Source organism: Orbicella franksi, chromosome 6 (assembly GCF_964199315.1).
Source record: "Orbicella franksi chromosome 6, jaOrbFran1.1, whole genome shotgun sequence".
Lineage (NCBI taxonomy): Eukaryota > Metazoa > Cnidaria > Anthozoa > Scleractinia > Merulinidae > Orbicella > Orbicella franksi.
In genome coordinates, this window is record NC_138150.1 from 18121256 (window position 1) to 18144928 (window position 23673).

General features: G+C 40.4%; 1 protein-coding gene across 1 annotated transcript; it reads right to left on the reverse strand.

The window, feature by feature from the left end:
- Positions 1–688: 688 nt before the first annotated feature.
- On the reverse strand, positions 689–15176 carry LOC145489584 (ATP-binding cassette sub-family C member 4-like). The gene is made up of 6 exons (XM_081468568.1): positions 14437–15176; positions 13608–13990; positions 10847–12183; positions 10096–10666; positions 6820–6956; positions 689–5190 (listed from the first exon to the last, which is right to left on the reverse strand). Exons 1-6 carry the CDS (start codon positions 14965–14967, stop codon positions 4283–4285), a joined length of 3867 nt encoding a protein of 1288 aa, XP_081324694.1. The 5' UTR covers positions 14968–15176; the 3' UTR covers positions 689–4282.
- Between the last annotated feature and the right edge of the window lie 8497 nt (positions 15177–23673).

Sequence of the window (23673 nt, forward strand, 5' to 3'; positions counted from 1 at the left end):
GAAATGACGTCACATATAGCCCATCAGCCGAGGTGGTTGTATGGCTCACTTAAGGGGAACAAACGAATAAAACTTGTATATTCTTAATCTTTGACTATTAAGCACCATAAAAACGTATGATAGCAAGGATAGAATGGTAGCTTTCGCTTTGTAAATCAAATTTTAAATTTACTCCCAATACTCTGCTTTTGGTCGCCATCTCAGAATTCTAAATAATATTTTCTTACATGTTTCTTTTCTTAGAGGCACACGATATTTTTCCTGGGCGTATATTTGGAATAATTATTTATTTATTTATTTATTAAGCTTCGGCCTACTATTACACATAAAGAAAAAAAAAAAAAAAAAAAAAACAGACAGCAAAACAAAACAAAATGGCCAGTGGAGCCGCTACAGCTTAGCCAATTACAGCGGCCCCCTTAGATATAATTAAGAGACAAAATTTAGTATCTTAAATATTATTTCAGTGTTGTCTGTTGTTGTTCAAGCTATGTTGACGTCATAAATTACGTCATAATGGCCGCCATTTTGTTTTCTAGTTTATGTATTGAACCTCTATTTTAACCATCTGAAATAACTAAATTACCAATAAGGTGCTCCACATCACTAGTAGAAAAAACCTTTTTCTGCGTTTAGTTAATTAAGCACACTACATTTCGATCTATAACTTGCATTTGGATCTATAACTTCTCCAAGTCATAAACAATTCATCAAGCTTAAACACGGTAAATCATGACCGTGACGGTGTTTGGATATCTGATTGTTTTAGCAGATATTTCTACGATTTTTGTTTTCTGTTTGTCCTTAGTTTTAGTTCCGATCGAGAAGTTATATCAAACACTCAAGACTCCGTTTGAGCACCTTTCCAAACACCTCAAAATTGTTAAAAATACTCCGCTACTAGCGTCGTATTTCAACTGTCTTCTTTGTGGTGACGGCTCCTCTCCAGATTGCTGCTTAATAATTTTCTCTTGTAATGCGACGTCATAGAGATGACTGACATGGCTGTAAAGCCTCTGGCTAGACTTTACCGCCTCTGGCGCAGTGGACTTCATAGCGCAGCGCATCCATACTCTGGCACCCCTTCTCGTACGACTGTCACATGAGTGCTTCCTCCAGTATCTCTCTGGATACTGTTCTCTCCCTCCCAATTCTCGCCATAGCTCGGACCTACCTTTCACTGTATTGGAGATTTAGAAGCTGAACTGCTCACCAGAGAGTATCACAGCCTGTAATCCTGTGTATGCCAATTAGGACTTTCATGAAGTAGAGCTTGTCAATGCCTTGGTCAAGTTACTTCTCCAAGCTGTTAATAACTAAAGAAATTTTATCATTCTGGTCTCTCTGCCTCTTCCATTCTTCATGTAGCACATTCCAAGGTTTTAGTTTTGACCAAGCAGTAGGACAAAGATATCATCAGTGTGAGGGTGGATGACGCACCTGCCTCCCACGAACCGAGAATGGACAACCAGCCTCTTCATGATTACACCCTATCTCAGGAACTGGTTCGCATGTGGCTGCGTCTTAGTCTCTAGCACTGATCTTCAGTTGTCACGTACATGATCCGGTCACAGACGCCTGCCTCAGAATGCTTCTTTCTTCCACAGTAACACGAGAGAATTGGCAATGTCAGGCTTGTTTGGGTAACACTGAAAATTCTTGTTCCCTGACTTCGCAGTATAGGCAGGGAGTATGTTCTTGTACTGTTCATCATCTGAGGTAAACACTCTTTAAAATCTTTCGACATTCTTGATTGATACCTCTCGATACATGTCGAACACTTCTCCACGTACCTGTTGCCGGTGCTCATTACCAACTCAAACACTCTCTTAGCGACCACATGAGACATACCTCCAAAGGGCGGAATATTCAACTTCTGAAAGACCACCATTCCAGGTACACTGAAAATACTGGTTGCATTCTCTGCGTATTTCTCGGTGACTGTAACACTCTAGCTGTTGGGAGGCTTTGTGCAGTTGTTTTTCGCGGGAGTCCACAAGGATCGGCAAGAGACCGACAAGTGCCATCAGAGCAAATACATCTCGATCCATACGAGGAGGAAGTACTACATCCTAGTTGCGAACCTTACACACAGCCTACAGATCCTTAAAAGAGTTCAGTTTGGCTTTCTTTAATGGATCTAAGTGATCTGAAGAGGGATTACATGAGCAATGGTCATTACAAAGTCATTCACTGCCTTCTTTACCTTGCTCTTGGCCTGCAATAAGTCATCACTTACTTCTGTTGTCGCTTTGATACTCCGGCAAGGAGAAGCTTGTTAGTGCTGCATCTTGTTTCCTGATCCACCAGCTTTCCTACAGCATTGATGTCTTCTTTGATGCATGCTGGAGCCAACTCCTTAAGGATGTAGTTCTGTGATGAGATAATAGCCCAATACTCGTGAAGAAGCCTAGGCTAACCTAGAACCCTAACAACCGCATACAATGCATTCATCCACCATTGATCAGATCATGGTTCAGAGGAAAGACGTTCGCACTTTCGTTTGTGAGACCGCGTGTTTGGGAACTGGTGCTGGATGTAGGAAACAGGCAAATGTTTTTGAGGGCTTTGTTTCAACAAACTTGCAATTTAAACAAATATTCTATCTACTTGCCCTCTTTTTATGAAATAATTTTGAGAACCGTACCCCACAATGTTTTTGCAATGATTATAAGTGCAAAATGATCATATTGTGACCAATAATCAGGCATTGTGACGTCACTTAAGAGGTCATGTACTGATAATTCAAGCACTAGAACAAATGGATATCATGTTTGTAGTTCCGATTAAAATTTATATTTAAAACATGATTCGCTCACATTAAAGGAATACAAACCACTTTTAAGCGTTCCCCAAAAATCCAAGATGGCGGCAAAAGAAGGGTATGTAGGGCAAAATTTAAAATTCGCTTTACAAAGTGAAAGCTACCGTTCTTTCCGTGCTATGATACATTTTTATGATGCTCGATAGTCAAAAATTAAGATAAGGCATGTTTCGGCTGTTCCCCTTAAGTGAGTCATAAACCCAAATTTTCGGCTCTCAGCTGATGGACAAATAAACACGGCCTGGCTGCCAAGACAATTTCAAAATGGCGGCTTCGGAAGTCTCTTCTTTCGAGACGAATTTCTTCAGGAAAGCGGGCACTTCAGAGGCTGAATTTTCCATGAGTGGAAAAGGTGAATGTTCACTTGCTATAGGCGAAGACAAAAAAAAAGTAAGCTCTTCAGAGTGACCTCCTTTAAATTGGGAATCAACGAGGCAGTCATATTGGTGAAACATATTTGCTTTCGTCTTAGTGTCGTGTTGGTAAGTAATCATTGCTTTATTACTATGCTTTTCCTTTGGAACTCTTCAGCATAAGACGCACACATCAATTATTGCGGCCAAGATACCATAGTCTCACTAAACCATTTTTCCAGCTCCAATTTCGAGACTTTCGAGGCTCGCTCAAACGAAAACTGCCATACGATCTGCCGGATACCACAAAACATATCTTATATATCTATACGAGTCAAAATACAAACAACGAGTAAAAATGTAAAGAGATACTACACACCAAAACATCTAATAAGAGATTTATTATCCAACTGCTCTAGTCGATAAATTTATCAGTTATAGAGGGAGAGTGTTACAGTTATGCGTGCGCGCGCTGACCTGTCCGGTAAACAGTTTTGCTACTGTACATTGAAATAACTGTACAATATCGCTTTATATTTGTACTGTTATTTGGACGGTATTTGCTACAGTTGGATAATAAAATCTCTTATCAAAAGTTGGTTGACATGGCTACCAGTCACATTTGATCAACAACAGGCAATGTTGGCCGGGTTTATAACGACAAAGCTGGTTTGGAAGTTTAAATTATAATAAAAAGGAAAATATGACTTCATCATCCTCGGCAAGGTGAAGAAATGACCTGCGGCCGAGTATCAGTCGACTTAACAAATTGACGTCAGTTTTTCATGCGTATGTCCTGTTATGGACAAAGAATTTCGTCATAACATTGTTAAAGTAGCTTTGGATCGACGAGGCAATAGCCTAGTGGATCCGCAGACCACCTCACTGAATTTTCAAATTGATCAAAGAGCAATTCTCCAGAGAGTATCACGTGGTCTGTAATGGATAAAAACAAACCGCCCAAGCTAAAAAGGCCTTTTGTATATGGTACTGCTTATTTTCGATAAGCAAGAAGTAACTTAAACAACCGCCAACAATTAATTCAAATTGTAAGGAGTCTGGACATATTTAAACTGTTTTGTTATCAATGAGGGCATTGGCCTATCTAGATATCTGCAACTTGAGCCATTTCACTCAAAGCACCTCCTTTCTTATTAACTAAAGTATCAAATTTGTCAAATTCGTCAACTTCCCCGTCTTTCAAAACTAAAATTATGTCACAGTCTTTTATGGTGCTTAAACGATGAGCTATAGTGATGACTGTGGATTCCTTTAGTTTCTCACGCACTACGTTCCAGATTGTTTGTTCTGTTTCTGGATCCACATGTGCAGTGGGCTCATCCAAGATGACGATCTTGCTTTGCTGTAACAGCACACGAGCCAAACAAATTAACTGCCGCTCTCCTACACTGACATTTGCTCCATGTTCTAACAGCTCGTAATCCAGCTTTCCATCTAGACTTTCTACCAACTCTTTCAGTTGCACCTTCCCCAAAGCTCGCCACAAATCTACATCTTGCAACTGCTCCAAGAGATCGAGATTTTTTCTCAGCGATCCACTAAACAGAACAGGGCTTTGGCCAAGAACGGATATACATCGTCGAGCCTCTTGGAGATTGATCTGTTTGATTGGAATATCATCGACCAGTATGTCTCCATCAGCATCTGGCATGCGTATAAGAGCTGCCACAAAAGATGACTTGCCTGCGCCTGTGCGGCCTGCGACACCGATCTTTGTTCCTCCTTTGATGTTAAGATTGATTTTCTTCAGTACTTGAGGTCCACCCGGATAGTACTTCAATGACACATCGTGGAACGTGATATTTCCTTCGTGTGGCCAGTGTTCTGGGGGAAGCCTATGCACTTTGTATCCAGGCTCAGAGTCAAGTTTGGTGTATGTCATTACTCGTTCAACTGAGGTCATGAAATTCTCGACATCCGAGGTTTTCTTGACAGCGTATTGAGTACCCGTCGAAGTTTGGATGACATAAACAAGTGCAAGTCCGGCCCAAGCTTATTAAAACAAAAGACAGAAGAAAAGAGATTATTCAGGTTATTCAGTTGTATCACACCTATGGGTATGCTTTAGAGTTTTGACAAATAAAAATGCCTTGCCCTACGATACAACTTTCCGCTAAATAAACTATTCCACGTTATCGTTTGACGGATATTCCCCTGCTTTTGATTGGTTAAGAAACTGCTATGTCACCTGTAAAAAAACTGCCTTTAGTAGTCGTTCATACTGCGCTTAAGGTGGCCGAACACAGTTTTCGTGCGCGCTTTTGCTGATGCAATTCAGCGCACGCACAAGGATTACAAAAAACAAACATGCCGTCAATAGAGCGATCATTTTATTTACTCAACGCCTGCACTATCTGTGCTATTTTTCTCAATAATTGAACGCAGTGTATTGATGGCTTTAGCCTTTTATTACAAAGATATGTTAGAAAACGTAACGATGCAAAGAACTCAGCAATTCTCAGCTTTTTCTTTGTTACCGAAAGAACCCAGTTAAATGCAGCGCATGCGTAGTAAGTCAAAAGATTGCGATTGAATGAAAAATTGCACTCTCGGAAATACGCCTATTTCTCGAGAACCACTCATTAGAATTTCACGAAATTTGGCACGAAAATACTTTAGGAAATAAGTAACTGGAGTATTGGAAAAAAATTGAACTTTAACAAAGGAAATTCTAGATATTCCAGTGTACCTTCAAGAAGGAATAATTAAAGATCTCTCTGTTAGATTATTATTAAAACAGTGTTAACTTGTGAGCATCGTTACAAGCTTGTTGCACGCAAATTATAGAGAAAATCTAATGACGAGATTTTCTGCAAATAAACAAAACCGATTTTAAAGGCCTTTTTCTATTTATTCATGTTGCATGGCAACGGCACATACGTCAGCTTAACTATAGAAAAACCGAAGTTTGTGTTGTTAATTTGCTTGCTGCCATTTTTGGCGACCAAAGGATCAAGGGTTTTAGAGAAAAAGGTGAATGAAACACAGGTAACAAAGACTGTGTTCAGCCACCTTAATCATGTCCTGTGAGCTTAGCTGCGGACTATAATGTTCTACTCGTGTGCAGTTCTATTCCCCACCTTTGCTAAGATAGCATGCGCTCATCACTAGGTCTTCACTGTACTGACTGAAAGGGTTGTGTAAACAAACTCATGGATAAAAGAATTATATGCCTAGGTTATCGTATCATTGCTCCAAAAAGGAAGGAGAATTCAAACCAAAGACCTCCGCATTACAAATCCAGCGTCCCAACCACTAGGCCACGCCACCTCCACCATAAAGGAATAATTCAACTTTGATATCTTATCATGGAGATATTGCTGCAATCCGGTTTGGCTTTTGCCAGGGAGCGAAAACTGATCATGGCAAACTGGCGACGAGAAATGAAAGGCCGCTGCTCTATTTGCAGGCTGCGATTATCCCTAGAACAGTCAATTGTTCATGTTTCAATTTTTGTTGAACCAAAATAGTAATTTTCGCAAGTCCCTGCGATGAAACACCATAAACTATGAATCGTGAACAGCAAACCGATAGTTAATTACGAAGTGGGCTACGAGGCAGACCCTCAGAATTAGTAACATCTATTATGTCGATTTTGATTTACATTACAAATGCACCTACCAGCATCCTGAGACACCAAAACAGCCGCCAGGGACACTGCACCGATTAACATGGATGCGAGGAGGTCCAGGCGTACACCAAGCCATCGCCCACTGGCCTTCACCATAATATACGACTGATTATGAAAATCTTGATATCTAACGAGGAAAAAAATCGCAGTAAGTAAATGAATTTATTATATGACTGAAAAAATTACTTTACTGATGACTGGCTGACGGCAGGCAGATTGATCGTTTATTTTCAATTTGCGCTGCAGTGCAAATTAACGCGCGCCATTCGTAATTTTCTCAGTCATATAATAAATGAGTAATCGTATGAAGACTTCAGGATTTACAGCACTCGTGATATTTGAGAGTTTTCAAAGATCACTCGTCGTGTAAATCGTTGACTTCACTCGCATTCATCAGAACACCTATACTAATAAATTAAATTAGTCCAAATTGCAAAAATCAAATCATGACAGTTAATCAAATCAGCTGAAGCGCAGGAAATCTATGGGAGCGAATCACGACGGACAATTCCCTTTATGAGACGTGCCTGTAGGGAATCATGGTAGTTGTATTCATCAAAACAAACATCCAGTCCAAGATGATGAATACTTCTCAAACTCATTAATAATTCATCAAGTTAAAACAAAGAACATCACAACCATGAAGGAGGTTTGGAAACCCGGTCTTAATTAGCATAGATTTTGACGATTTTAGGGACCGTTCATTTTTTATAAGGTAGGGGGGGCTGGTGGGATTTGGGGGGGGGCCATGCGAAAAAAAATGGCTTTCGAGGGGGGGCCATCCCAAAAAAATAAGGGAAAAAGGGGGGGTCACGTGAAATATTTTAGTAAAACTTTAAAATGGCATAACGTTTGAATATCAAAAAAATTGCTATAGAATAAACATAGAAGGCAGGATATAAATTTATTACAAACTTTCCTTCTGCTTTAAAAAAACGTTTGGCGACAAAAAGCGTTTGTAGCTACTGAAAAAAAGTATTTAACACTGTTATTTTCGAATGCAACTTTCACTGACACTCATCTTCATCTCCGCTGTCGTCGAGTTCTTCGTCGCCGCTTGTGCTGTTATGGGAGTCTCTTTCACCAATGCTGTAAGAAGCAGCAATGCTTTCCGCCAGAGTGTACTCTTCAGGGTACATGAAGGTGTAAACATAATCTCTGACTTCCCGCTCAAGGTTGGTGGTGATTCTGCTTCTTGCAGCATTGGTGAAATAATTCCCTTCCAAGAGCTGTGCGATGTATGGCCCATCTCTTCTAAATATCGACGTGGCAACATCCTCAACTTTAAGACACTCTTCCGGGACGGTCGTTCTAGGAGGGTACACAAGGCATTGTGGAAGATCATTTCCTAGCGGGTTTCCAACACAGATTCCATAAACTCGTTGGACGTTGTTTTCAGTCCGCTTCCTCTTTCTTTCATTTGACTTTCTGCGGTTTTCTTTTTTCCTTCTCCTTTTGTTGATGTGCTGTTTGAGTATGCCTTTGAATATGTTGTTATAATTGCTCTTCTTATTTTCTAGTGCTTCCATGTCCTGCGTGACCTTCGTCAACTTAGCTTCGGTACATTTGATCTGTTTTACATTAAAACTGTGGGCAAATTCTTCGCCCTGCTTTAAAGCAAGCCCATTGGACTGAAAGAGTGTGGAATCGTGTTCCTTTACATCTTTCAATATGACATTCAACTTTTCCACCATTGCTCTGTGCTCTTTGATGGAGAAGTTCAGTTTTCTTCCATCACTGGGCTTCAACTGGTACCCTTGCATGGAAAACTCTCTCGCCCTTTCTGAACAGCCATCCGCACCTAGAAAAATTGCTTCTTTTGCATGTAAGATGTCAAACTGCCTGGATCGTTCAACTGTAAACCTTTTCTTAAACGACTCGTCGCTTTCGCCATTATTGCGCATTTTGGAATGAGCCTCTTTCATGATGCTCATGTAGTAATGCGCTCTTTCCCCGATTGGATTAACAATATAAAGAAGAAAGAGCATGGAAGTGGCAGGCTGGTTTTATCTGACCCAGAATGCGTTGCTCTATTTGCAGATAAGTTTATTGCCAAATCGAAGTTTGTGGTGGATTATCTTCAGCATCTCGAAGTGCTGGAATTTAAAAGGAAAAAGAGAGTAGAAGAAAAGGCAAAGTTAAGTAGGGAGGAGGATTATCCTTGGACTGGGTTGTGCGAAGATCTAACCAAGCTTAAAAAGCTACGTGTTCCAGAACTAAACAAGTGCTCAAACCACCACGGGCTGAAGCAGCATTTGAAAAGCAGCAAGAGTGAGAAAGTAAAGGCAATTGTAAGACATTCATGCTCGCAGCAGAAGAGTCCTCTCAGAGCTGGCCAACCAACACTGAGAAATGCCTGGACATTGACAAAAAATGACAACAGGGCAAGTGCTGACAGCAGTGAAACGGATGAAAGTGACAATGATGAGTATGACAGTGATGCCATTGACTCTGGGGGAGAGGATGACTCAAGTGACGTCATTCTTGCATTCATCAATTCAGACGAGGAAGATGCCAATGAGAGGCCAAATGCCACACGCTCAGGGCGAGCCATAACTAGGAGATCCGAAATTGACTTCTCTTTCTTTTGATTTGTTTTTTAAACAACAGCTCTCTGTCGTATAGAGATTGTAAATATTGTCTTCATAGTGAGCACAATAACGTGAAGTAGGGGGATAATAGAGAAATATTAAAAAAGTTGAAATCTAAATATTGCTTCTTCAATTTTTTTTTGGGGGGGGTCATCCCAAAAAATGACCGCTATAAGGGGGGGCCATGTGAAAAAATTGGTAAGCTGAGGGGGGGGTCATGCGATTTTTAAATAGTGCTTCCCAAATCCCACCAGCCCCCCCTCCCTCGTAAAAAATGAACGGTCCCTTACTTCTCCGTTTCCTCCTTAGTTTTTGTTTCGATTGAGAAGATATATCTAATACTCGAGACAGTATTTCATTGGCTATCCAAACACCTCGAATTTCGTCAAAAATACTTCGCTGCGCGTCGTATTTTCAACTCTCTTCTCGGTGTTTGGATATCTCGATGAAACACTGTCTCTCTTGTTTGATATATTACACCTACAATGATTCCCCGCAGGCACCCCTCATAGTGGGAAATGTCCATTGGTCTTGATTTACTCTGTGAAGAATAATAAAGTGGCGCCTGATTTTTAAGGCACTCACTTAACGTAGTAATAAAAAGTCAAAGCAGATGCGCTTTACGCTTTACGCTCCAAACTGTAGTGAATGCCGCTCTAGAGGTTTTAAAATCACCTGTAAAACTGATCCACGAATTCCCTTTGTCTGCCTCTTGTTCGAATCGTGTCCAGTCCATTCAGGGTCTCGGAAAAGTGAGAGAAGACTGGACTGCGGCATATTGACTCTAACCTTTTGAGCTCTCTGGACGTTTTCAAGTAATAGTTGGAGATGTACAAGACTAACACAATCAACGGAACAATAAGAAAAAGAAGCCAAGGATTTGTAACAGTTGGTACAATTATTGATGCTAACACCAACAAGACTCGCTGGATAGATACTAGAAACGTCTTGGGCAGCAACTCGTCAAGGCAGCCTACATCTTTAGAAAATCGATTGAGTATTCTTCCCACGGGATTTGAATCAAAGAAATGAACCGGTGCTTGTAAAATAGCTACAACCATTTTGTCATGTAGGCGTTCAGAACATCTTAAGGAAACAAAAAGGAATCCATAAGCTCGAATGACGGCAAAGATAAGGGACCCACTGACGAGACAAGCATAGATAGTTAGGTTTGTGCTGCCTTTCTGATCTTCTGGAAGTTTCTTTGTTAACGATGACAGCCAGACGTCAGGAGCAACCATCATTGCTGAGAAAAGAAAGAGACGAAATAAAAATACCTTGTCCAAAAAATTCAATATGATGACAAAAAAACTTGACATGAAGCAAATCACATTAAAATAGTCATTGGTCAGCTGATGAAGAAACTGTTAACCAGGTTGCCTACGATTGTTACCCATGAACGACTAGTTACAATATTGACTCCTACCTTGCGCTATGAAGCACAAACAAATTACTGCATAGATTATTGACCAATGTACTCCGCTTCTAAAGTAGTTCCAGTAAAGCTTTGATGAAACCGCTCCGATGGAACGATCTTCTTGAGACAATTCCAGACCCCTAGCTTCATCGGGTAGTGGGACCATTGTTTCAAAGCCGTTTTCCTGTTCAATCTCCCGAGCAAAGCTCTTATTTAGCTCCCCATCGTTCCCAGCTGTCTGATAGAGCGGGTCAACAGTTGTGTTCAGAATTCCTTTTTCTTGTAGTTCAGTGAAACGTCCCTTTTCCAACACACGGCCTTTGTACAACACAATCACTTGATCAGCTTCCTTCATGTGCTGTTCATGATGTGATGTTAACACTCGCGTTTTTTCACCCAGTAGATCGATGATACATGTTTTAAAGATATGTTGGCTAACTTTAAAGTCCACAGCACTCAGAGGATCGTCTAACAAGTAAAGGTCTGCATCAGCGTAAACTGCGCGCGCTAAACCAACTCTCGCCTGCTGACCTCCGCTCAGAACCTCACCACGTTCTCCAACAACTGTTTGGTCATAGTCAGGAAACCGCTGGATGTCTTCTGTGAGAGCGCATGCCTCAATAACTCTGGAGTACTTTGTTTCATCGTATGGTTGACCAAACAAAATGTTTTCTCTTATGGTTCCAGAGAAGATCCAAGCTGTCTGAGGAACATAAACAGGAGTCCCTGGGAAGGTTATTGTCCCGCTAACGTCAGAGATCTCTCCAGCGATGGCTGAGAGAAGAGTAGATTTTCCACTGCCTACTGGTCCAGTGATGACTGTTAGACTCTGTGGTGCTGTGGAAAATTCAATATCCTGTAAAACATATTCATCCTGTCGCTCGATTTGTCTATACGTCAGATTCGACACGCGTAAAGTGCTGGGCTTGTCCTGCTTATTTTTTTCTAGGTCAGGATTGAATACTACTATCTCCATTTTCGCCTGGCGATCTGACAGACCACTCGTAACTTTGGTTGAGCTGCTCTCTGTGTTACTGGTGTCTTCTCTAAACTGACCACGTGAGATGGAGGGAAGGTTTTCTAAAAGAAGAAAATCTTCTATTCTTCTTAGTGATGCATAGGCTTCGTACGTTTGTAGCAGAGCAGTGGAAAAGTAACGGCATGTTGCTAGCCCTGCGATGTCCATAAAACCAACCAGCATAAAGGCATTAACAGGTGTGATGGGTTGACCAGTAAGCACAAGAGTAATGACAGACAACAGGGTCGCCATTGATACTGAACTGTCCCTCAAGGCAAGAAAACTTGACAGAATGGCACTTTTTTTACGGATGATGTTAATTTCACTTCTGAAAAGAAAACAAAAAGAGAACCTCTTAGGATTTCGCAACCAGCCAACTGAATCAGAAGCCGTGTCTATTGTCCTGGTCATGACCTGATGGCTACGGCGGTGTCATGGTCACTTGGCTAAATTTGGGCACAGTAATACCTAATCGTTCCTTTTTTTTTGTATTCTTCGGTTGCGTATCAGGCTCGTTTGGTCTTGCCATGTGTATTTGGCTTGGCCAATTCTCGCCATGGTCCGACCAACCACCAAAGGGCACCATCAAGGTATGACTAGGTATGAATATATGATACTAAAAATGGCAAGTGGTATTAAGTAGCACAAGAGCGCGTCTCTGTCTAACTTTCGTCCTATTGTCGGTCTCTTTCAACCGAGATTTAAATGCGCGAATGGTCAGCAAGAGGTTCGTATAAATAAGGGTGTACTGTACAACTGTTTTAGTGGACATAACGAAGAATGCCAGTCAGAAATCGTCAATTTTTAATAGGATTGTTGAGCCAAAAGACCAATAACACTACCGTGAACTTCTGAGGGTAACGATCCTCGTTACTTTCGGAATTAGCAGCCTTTGGGGCTCGTTACGTTACTATCGGGGAGCAAAACACGTCGTATAAAGTTGGTAGGAATGAGCTCTATTTGATATTAATTTGGATCAAAGTTTGCTACAGTACGTTCCGGTTACTTGATGAAAATTCAGTGGGTGGGTGTTGTTTTAACACGGTGCGACACCGAATTGATGAAGCACAACTTGACATTTCACAACGCTTCATGGCATAAGTGATCCTTTCCTTGTTGTAGACTGCCTTAAATCAAGTTACCGCACGTAACTTTCAACTGACTAATTATAGGAAAAATAAATATACTATTGAACTTAAGTTTCACTATTTTCGGGGAGGGGGTGGGGATGGGCTCGCTACTTTCGGATAGCTAGCTATTTTCGGGATTTATCGGCGGCCATAGCTTATTGGCGTTATTTTCGGAGGCTCGCTACTTTCGGAAGTTTAAGGTAATCCTTTTAAAGACAACTGGCGTGATCATGTTCTTTAAGCAGAAAGTGACCGATGAGGTAAATGATCAAACTCGGGAGTTGGAAATAAAAGGCAAGGAGTTTTGACTGAAATATATCTTACAACTGCAGTGAATCAAATTGCTTGCACATAAGTTCACTAAGAGGAGGATCTGGATGGGCCAAAGGTGGTGTAACTCACTTATCAGTTAAATTTTCGATAATTTATTAGCTAATAGTTAAAACCTCAACCCATTTATTTCTCTATCAATAAATTTTGTAGATCTTAAATCTCAGCCCTTAGTTAAAACACGTGTCATATTTCAAATGACAGTTAACTTTTGCTCAGGTCTCAGCTATTAGTTAAACCACATTCAAACCCTCTGAGTCAACATCAAGCACCACATTTGTTTTCCCCCTACCTTCGTATGTGTTTAATTTTTTTTCGGTATTCGTCCTCCCACCCACGCGTTTTGATGGCACGAATTCCAGACACCACCTGGTTCATCAAGGAGATACGTCGATCGGACACCGCTGCTGTGCGCACGCGTTGTACAGCGTTAAGATAGGAGAACCCAAGGAAATATGGCACAAGGAAACACAGGAAAAAGACTCCCATGAGAGATTGCCAGCCAATCAAATACACGAGTAACACTGCTAACACCACCAAGACAAAGCACGAAAAAATCGCAAAAGACAACCACATGACTGTGTCTTCCTCCATTCGCTGAACATCATTTGATATAAGGTCGATCACGTGGCCTGTTGTAAACTTTAACAATGCATTCTTGCTGAGAAAGAGCGTCTGCGGAACAAAAAATGCTAAATGTTAGGGGGTTTTCACGAAACCAGGAATCAAGTAACACAATCGTTGTCATATGTTAATACTACTTTATCTTACGCTTCATTAACTTTGCGAACAACAGATGTAAAGCAATTTTCGTTTATTTTCGATGAAACCGTCAGTTGTAAAAACCGGATTGAATTCTATAAGTTACATCGTAGAACTGGGCATACCCTTCAGAGCCTACTATTGAGAGTATTAATTATTTTACTGTCAAACCTCATTGACCTCATTAGATAATATTGAATGTCAAGAAACCAGAGGGTATTAACTAACAAAATTCCATCAGTTGTAAATCTACTCTGTGGCTATTCATACCTGCGATTAGGAGTTCTTTTTCGAGCTTCACCTCGAACGCAGAGAACACACGATCGTAGGCTAAGCTATGCTATACTATTTATGCTTACCTTATAGTAAATTAGACCTTTTAGGGCACAACTGATTCTGGCACCCAACAGCTCACATCTGTAGTCTTGTTGGTGCACACTTAGAACTCCGATGGCAGAATTAATACACAAAGCAAGTGTACAACCATAGAGAAGATTATCTTTCTTTGGCTCAGCTGACATCAGTATGGAAATAAGATATCCCAATAACAATGGTTGAAGAAGGCGAGAAATTGAATACAAAGCATTTGTGAATCCAATAATCAGGACATCCTTTATCAAGATCAACTTTATGACGCTTTTCCAAAGTTTAGGCCTTTTTTGATTTCTTTTGCACTTTGTTTTTTCTTTGTTCCAGTTTTCTTGAAGCTGATCGGTCAGAAAAGAGGCAGTGTTCTCTTTTGAAAGCGATAAAAAATCATTCTCATCTAATGGTCGTTCACTGCCTATCTTGAAGATACTATTCATCCATCGAAAGAGAAGAAGAGACACAAAGCTGACTGCTTCTTTCTCTTCATTCTTGGAGATCTTCTTGTATTCAGTCCTGGCCATAATTTTTAACCTGAAAAGTAACCAAGATCAACATCAGTAGAGATCAAAATACAAGCCCAGTAAAACAAGTAATTTGCTGAGAAAATTGAGTGATTTAACAGCGAAAAACTGCAATTTGAATCAGTAGCCCTCTCTGCGAATCAGTCGTGGGTTTGAATCCTGGGGTGTGAAATTTTTTTTCTCTCTCTCGAACTAATCCACATCAAGGGAGAAAGGAAATGTACCGAAGATCACCGCAGATTATTCACTGGACATGTGGTGGCACAAGAGTATGTGAGTCTTTTTTTTCTGGTTCTTTAAATGCCACGGCACTTGGTCAGTGTGTGTTGTTCATTGAACTCGGCCGAAATTCGCTCAACGACGGGGCTCGACATAAGCTTAGGAATGCTACGCTGTTACTCTGTCGATACAGCATAAATTGTCTCAAACTGTGTTGAAATTAGACCTCGCTCGCAAAGCTCACAGTTAGGGGTGGCGAAGGGTGCTTCAAAAACCATGGGTCTCGCAAAATATTCGTCGAATTTCACGGCGGGTCACGCAGTCTCCACTCTTTGCGGTTATGTGCGTCTTTCAGTCTCGATTTTTCACAAAGCCGTCTCACAGTTTCGGTATTTTGCAAGGCTAACTGAGAAAGTCTCGAAGTACAAATTTGTAAATGACGTCTGAACGTCTTAGAACCTGAACATCCCGAGTTCGCATTTAAAACACTTTGAAGTCTCGGTGGTCTCTAGGCTCGATTTCAGCCGCTCTCTCGTGTCTGGTCTACATTCCTCCCCAAGACGAACTCGGCTTCGGGGGAGCAGCGCGGGCTCCTTTCCCGTACAGCGGCTGGTAATATCGAGCCTTGGCGGTCAACATGTCTCGTGCCCGCAAAGGAAAATGCAAGTCTTGGGAAATTCTCCGAGTTTGCTTGATGTCTATTAGCTTTTTCTGCTGATTTGAAACGAATTTATGGTAATTGGGTCGAATCAACGAATACATGCTCTCTCAAATAACCACATTAATATTGAGATCGACGGCAAATCGATCGAAAAAGTTAAAGAAACCAAATCACTTGGCTTGGTAATTGACGAATACCTCTCATGGACAAGGCCAAATATGCTCATTTTGCAAGCCCATGACAAAGCCCATTCTTATCAAATCTTAATTCGTTTGTACTTTTTACCCTGGCTACCAGAGGTTTTTTTCGCTGGGTGGTAATTTAGAATGAAGCGAAAGTTGTCAGTTTAAAGGATATCTAAAATTCGACTAAAGCAATTAGGTCATCCGCTCTTGATTTCTCTGAAATAGTAATTGCTTTGGCCTCCCCAACGTTAACCTTGCAGAAATTTCGACCTTATTATAAGTTGTAAGAGCCGTTGTCGTGTGGGTCACCACAAAAATGGATCAACGTAAAGGTGAATACAACCGTAACATTCATGCATGTCCCCGTCAACCTAACGTACCTTGTTCAGTTCTCAATGTGAGAACTGAATTTTCACACTCTGGCACAGGTCTTCGCATCTAGGTAGATTTGTTTGTGTCTTTGCACGTATTATGTCTTTGTATGTTAATCACATAACACTTTTTTCTATTCTATTTCGCTTCGCTCAGCCGAATAGAAAACATTGCTATTATAAGTAGAGGAGACAAGAAATACAACAAATAGTGGAGGGAGCCGCCAGCAATGATCGAGATTATTTACAAGAATCTGAGACACGCTGAATACAGCTCACAAGCCAGAGAATATAAGAAAATGTCACACTCTATTTCAAACCTAGTGAGAAAATCTCAGGTAGTGCAGAGTGTAATTTACGGCTCTGATATAGTAGTCAAACAGGTCCTCACCCATGTCGTTCTCTCCCTTGGTGGTCAACTAGGCCTTTTCCCCTTTGCAGAACATGAGCGGACAAAAACTTGATAGGACATAATCCTAGCAGCGTGTATGTTTCATGTTCGTGTTTTCTTTCAAGGCCCAAAGATAACAATTACCGTTTGTCAAGACGGTTTTAAATTTATTGTGGTATCTTATGTTGAGTTTCGTTCATTTTGTAGCAAATGTGACAATTTTACTTTTCACGCCAACGTTTGTAATTTGATACTTTTGTTTTCCTCGCCAATGTAGGCAACAAGATACCTTTGTTTCCACGGAAATATAAGAAAGATGTGTATTTTTTTACTCACTGCTGGAGATAAATGGAGTACAAAAGTTAAATATCTGCTGAAAAGTCGAAGAGGAACGATTTTGTTTTATGCAAAACGGAAATGTTCATTTCACTGATAAACAAGAACTAATCTAATTATCAAATAGTCACGTCGAGTCACAGGATAGTGCGTTCTTATTCTGTTGCCAGCTTTGGTGTTAACAATAAAACCACGTCAAACTAATACAAAATGCTATCGAGTAATACAACTGAGGAGCGTTTCAACAAAAAGTATTAAAGGAAGAGATCTTTACTCGACCGAAATTATATCCCACATTGGTGAGCAAGTCACCTCATCGACTGATGAAATTAATAGGCGGTTTCAGTAAGTGCCACGGAGTCTGCGGCAATAATACTGAAGTTTCTTTTGTCACAAATTTACTAGTTTAGTTTACATGTAACTAACGCTGGAAAGTTTCGGCTGAATATGAACTTTTGGCTCTCTTTCACTGAAGAGGAAACAAACAAGGTGCTAAGGAGAAGCAATATGTTTCCATTCTTTATTTGAACCCTGGCAAACACACAATTGTTACAAAACAGCAGACGACATTTCTTCAATCGAGCTATGGAAGATTCCAGAAGATACGCAGCCACAGTAGCGTTCTTTGCAATTAACATAAGGAGAATTGACGTTACCTGAAATATAGCTGCTGTCCCTGGCCAAAACGAGAGTGTAGTATCACTCATTACAAAAAATAAAAGAAAGCGTACATCTGAACTCGAGAACGGAGTTTATTACACGTTCGTGGGTTTTCCCGTATGAAATGTATCTTTCACCTAACATATAGTCGACTTTGACGCTAACTAATCTGCGCATGCGTCTGGAGCAAATTGCTTTTGTTCTTAAGAGAATGGTACCACAAGGATAGCATGAGATTTGCAAAACCATGTCTATATTTTTGTAATGTCATTAAAGAAAACAACGTAAGTATGACACGTTTTGCGTAATGTACTGGGGTACCTACCCCACTCAGCTCCCCTTCCCGCAAGGCTAATTGATTAATTGAAATTAATTAATTAAACAAATATGGTACTGGCCATGCGGTTGAATGTTTAAATGTTTAGGCTGGCCTTGTCCAGCCACATTTATTCTTTTGCTTTTCGAGACACCAATCTTGACACTTTGTCTCCTTGCGCCCCGAAACACGTGATGTGGCAAAGCGTGTTTCGGGGTGCAAGTGAGTTCAAAGTACGGAACTTGATATAGTGAAAGGGTCATTTTGCAATTTATGTGCGTTGGCTGTTGGGCTGGCGTTACATATCTTCGCTACACAGTGCTGACGAGCGCCAAGAAGGGCGAAACAGCTGTCCACTGTTGCGATCCTACTTTATCGGTTCTTGTCATGTTGGTGTCTCGAAACGTTTTTCACGTAGTATCAGTCTTGCAGTTTATTGTTCGTCTTCAATAAAGTTTACACCTTATTGTGTTAGAAACTTAGTGACCTAGCGAACAGCAGTCCCCTAAACCACCCCAATAGTGCACTCCGCACTAACAACGATATAAACAATAAGGAAAAAACAACCTCGAGTAAACTGGTCGGCATCAAGTGGTGTGATATTCACAAGGAGTGGTATATAAAGGCCTGATTATCCCAATGGGAACTAATACAAAGCAACCTAATTAAACACCTGTAAGAAATACATTTATATCAGGAGCCATAATCGGGGACGTAGACCGTAAGCGCGCGCCATTTCTAGTATTGAGGCCGTCCCCATGATATGGGACAATTTTATTTTTAGAACAAATTGCGCCATCACCTGCGGCACACGCGCATACCTGCTGCGTGGATTTTTGCGGATGTCGCGCGGTGGAAATGGCGTCCGAAATTCCCGAAATTTTTCTTGTTTTTGGCCCACAACTCAACGCGTTTACGTCAGTTGGAATTTTGCTTGAGAGTCCCTGTCCATAAATATGCAAAATAATTCGGCAAGGGTCGAAAATTCGATTTCGCTCATATTGTTACGGTAGATAGGCCAGGGTATGACAAAAACTACTGGATAGTTTTTTTGGCAAAATATCCTTTTATTTCAAAGAAATATGCAAATTACCAACGTCCGTTAAAATCTTCATTTGACGCACCGTTTTATTAAACAAGTTTGAGAGCCTCGCATGCAAAACCACATCATTCTTCCGTCTTAAGAACACTCCAATATTTCTGTGCAATGTTTAAGTGTGTGCTGGGTTGATTTTAGGGAATGCTGCTTTGTCTTTTTGGGTGCAAAATGATTAAATTTCGAAGACATGTATTTCATTCACTTAAAAGTACTGCGTAAAAATAATTGATTTTCACTATGTGCGAAACCTTCAAATGGATTAAGCTCCCGGTGGTTGAATCGCAGAGGGATGGTCTACAGATTCCTGTAAAAATTTCTTTAGGCAAATGATTGTGAGCGACGCGAGAGCTTTTCAAAGTACGTTAAAAATGCAGATATTCGACCATCCGTCGTCAAATTTCAATTTACGGGTTAGGCATATATTTTAGCACGCGCCACACGTCTTGAGCTATACTAAGTTGAAATAGACATAGAGCTCATAATTTCAAATTGTTCTAACCTTATTTGTGGTAAAAGGCAGGCCCAAAAGCCGATTTGACGTGTTTCTGTCACCATTCGTCGCACATAAGGCAGAAGTTTGCTTCTGTTTACACAACGTCCGATGTACATCGCCAACTGTCAACTTATTTAATGGTCGAATACCATGAATCTATGACCCTCTTTCGTTGAATATGATCACCACTGCATCTAAGTCAAAAATGGCTAAGGGATTTGTAGATAGTTGCTTGGTTTACATTACATGAATGAGAGCGCCCGCTGATGCGTGTTTTGTACAGTCAGTAAACATGACAAATTGAACTTCCGCCGCTCTGTAGCTTTTAAACATGTTTAAGATTGATAAATGTTTGAGAACATATTAAAAGCTAAGCTGAAAATATGTGAATAAAGCAGAAATAATCAGCAAAGTTACGATGACGCTTTCTTTAATCAACTTCGAATAACGATTTCGATTTTGTTGATCGAGTTATCAAAACTCCTTGTCTATTTTCATTTCTGCAGTGTAAAATTTCACTCTGTTGAAGAAACACACATGATGTTAGTGGCCTTTTTGCGTTCGTGTAATTTGTTGCAGCATCTCAGCACAAAAGATAACGAAACAAATCTTTGTCAAGATTTGTTGACGATTGAAAACACCGACTCGGACTTGAAAGTGCACGAGCTGCACTATGTAAATGAGCTACTTGTACGCGTCAGACTTTCCTTTCAAAAACTTTTGCAAACTCGCCAAACAAGCAGAAACAATAAGAAACCATCAAAACAGGTTTTGGTTATGGTTAAGCATTGTCTGAGAAACTCACAAATTAACTCGATACCAGAGTAGAGAGTTTTGAAATTGAAGTCTTGTTTCGACCTTGAAAAACTCACCTTTTCCATTAGCTCAGGGCATAAAACTACATATACGAGCCCTGGTTCTTATTCCCTGCCATCGCCGTGAAAAATCGGCAAGAGAATCTCGCCACTCTCACCATTTGATCAAGCAACGTGACAATATCCACGCGAGAGCCCCGGACATGTGCGTGGATCCGCGCGGATATATGACGTCAGGATGGCGCGATTTGTTCTAAAATAGGAAAACTGTCCCATATCATAGGTGCGCGCAGATCCCGATACTTACGGTCCCCGTCCGCGATTATGACTCCTGTTTATATGGATGAGTACCGTTACATCTCCCTCCAGAATTTAATTTATATTCTTGATTCAAAATTCTTCATGCATCGATAAGTGAGCTGGTAATACAAAACTGTTTGCTGTTAAGTAAATTGACCGGTAGAATTAGGTTCATAACTAGCTATGATGCAACTGAGCTGATTACATGTGGATATGTTATCTGTTGGAGCCATCGCGATACAGTTCGCTCCAGATTGCATCGGAGAAAGAACGACGGAGTTTACGTGCGCGGCTACAATGTGTACTAAATCGTAAAAGTTTACAAATTTCGCCTTTCTTGATTTGCATTCACTGATGGAAAACACTCAGTTTGCTTACCAAATGACTTGTTTTACTGGCCTTGTTATCTATTCATGGATATTACGAATTGGTTTAAAAGCACTTTGTGTTGCCGATGCTTTGTATGTCCCGCTCATATGGCTCAAAATCCCTCGTGTTTAGAATGTGCTAAACTGGCTATATTTTGACACATACAGAAAATTATTTCAAATCTTGATTCGTTCGTATTTATTTTCCATGGCTACCCGTATCAGAGCTTTTTCCCCCCTTGGTGGTTACTTAGAATGAAGCGAAGTCATCGAAAGTTGTCAATTTAAAGGATATCTAGAATTCGACTAAAGCAAGTAAGTTATTTGCTCTTGGTTTCTCTGAGACAATAATTGCTTCGGCCTTCTGCGCGCTTTCTCAGCGTTCACCCTATTGAAATTTTTGAGCTTATTAAAAGCTGTAAGAGGCGATGCCATGTGGGTGGCTAAAAAAATGGATCAACCTAAAGTAAAGACACCCGTTCCATACATGTCCCCGTTAACCCAAATACCTTGTTCAGTTCTTAATTCTTTCACACTCTGATCCAGTTGTATGCTTCAGGGCGGATTTGCATGTGTTCACTTATTCGTCGCCGTTGTAGTTAGTTGCATTTGTGCTGTAAAATTCTCTGACAGCAACCCTGAAACACCTTCGTCAGCGTAATTATTTAGCGTGCAAAGAATTCAATTATTGCTCACCAGCTCAGTTTGCCGTTGAATATAGTCTAGCTAAACTGCTGGCTTGCAAAAACTCTGCTTGAAGACTAGCGTAAGGCTTTCATTAATCATTCCGCATCGGATCAGTGCCGTTACATCCCCCTCCAGAATTTAATTTATATACTTGATTCAAAATTCTTCATGCATTGATAACTGAGCTGGTAATATAAAAATTTTGGCTGTTAAGTGAACTGGCCGGTAGAATAAGGTTCACAACTAGCCGGGCCATGATGCAAAACATGTGGATATGTTTTCTGTTATAGTCATAGATGGAGTTCGCTCCAGATACATCCAGGAAAAAGATTTAGTTCACGAGGGAGTTAAAGCGCGCGGCTTTTATTAGCATACATATAATAATGATTATTACGTGTTTAACCATGTGTACTAAAAGGTAGAAGTTTGCAAATTCTTGATTTGCCTTCATTGTGCCAAGTATTTTTACTTAGAAATTCAACAACAACAATTTATTATGGTAGTTCCATAGCAATAAATGCTATTACCTATTTAAACTAAAGAAAATACAATAACATCCGAAATAAAAACAAATATTCTCTTACAAAAGGAATTTAATTTCATGCCTGAGGGACATTGCTTGAAAAACAAAAGCAGCAGTTGATCGATTAACAGTAGGCTGAGTGCGTGCTGTCACAGAGGAACAAAACTTTTGCATTAATATCTAACTCGTTAAAAAGAGCACATTTGTCTGTTATTTCATGAAAAAATTTAAGTGTAAACCGTCAGAAACGAAAGTGTATTTCATTTTTAACCTCAGTGGAATGATTGAAAGAGCAGATAATTTTCTCAAATTTATTGGATCCTTCGATATTGTGTTTACCTGTTTTGATACGTAACTTGTAGTTCTTTAGTCGAAATTCACTAATGGCAGTTCTGTGATTGGGATTGTTTATCCCATCGAGGGGATCAGTTGTTTTCAGTTTTTTTTTAAGGAGCTTAAAAGCCTTCTGTATGTGTCAATTAATTAGAACTGATGGGCCGATAATGCTTTTCTAATTAATGTTTTGTTTACTGTGGGAAGTTCATTTCTGGTTGCAACCATAGTTAGTGGAGGGGACTGGTTATGAAGACCGGCAAACTTCAAAGAGATAGGTTATTGTTTGAGTTTTTCAAAGTCACGTGACAATGACCGTGCACACTCAAATTCAAGATGGCGTCGTTTGCGAGCGAACGTGTGTTGCAACATTTGGGCACTATTTACTCCTAGAAATTGTTAAAAATATTGGCCGTTTTTACATTAGAGGACGCATTATCCGCCATTGACCGTTTTTATACTAAAGTAGCATCCGTCTGGACGAACTTGGGCAAACATTTGAAGTTCGTCTGGTTTTTCGTCTCTAGTTTAAAGACGGGCACAAGACGTATTATGCGTCTAGACGAACTATCTCTCGTAGTGCGTCGTTCAAGACGTATTTCGAAGGATAGTACGCCTAGACGTATAATTCGTCTTGTGCCCGTCTTTATACTAGAGACGCATAACCAGACGAACTACTGTTTTTCCGATATCGATATATCCCAGGCATCTGGACCGTACAGAGGAATAGAGAAAAAAAAGATTCACAAAGTTTATGAGTGACATCAAGGGATGTTTTGAGAAATCTTAGTAAATACCAGTAGCAAGGATGGACCTTCTTGTTAATCTTTGAAGGTGATTCCTCAGAAATAGAAGCAATGAAACTGAAAACCACCTAAATGGCCATAAATCGGCCTAGAAATCTTACAGAAACAAGGGAATGCACACCTGAAGCAAGGCAGGTTTTATT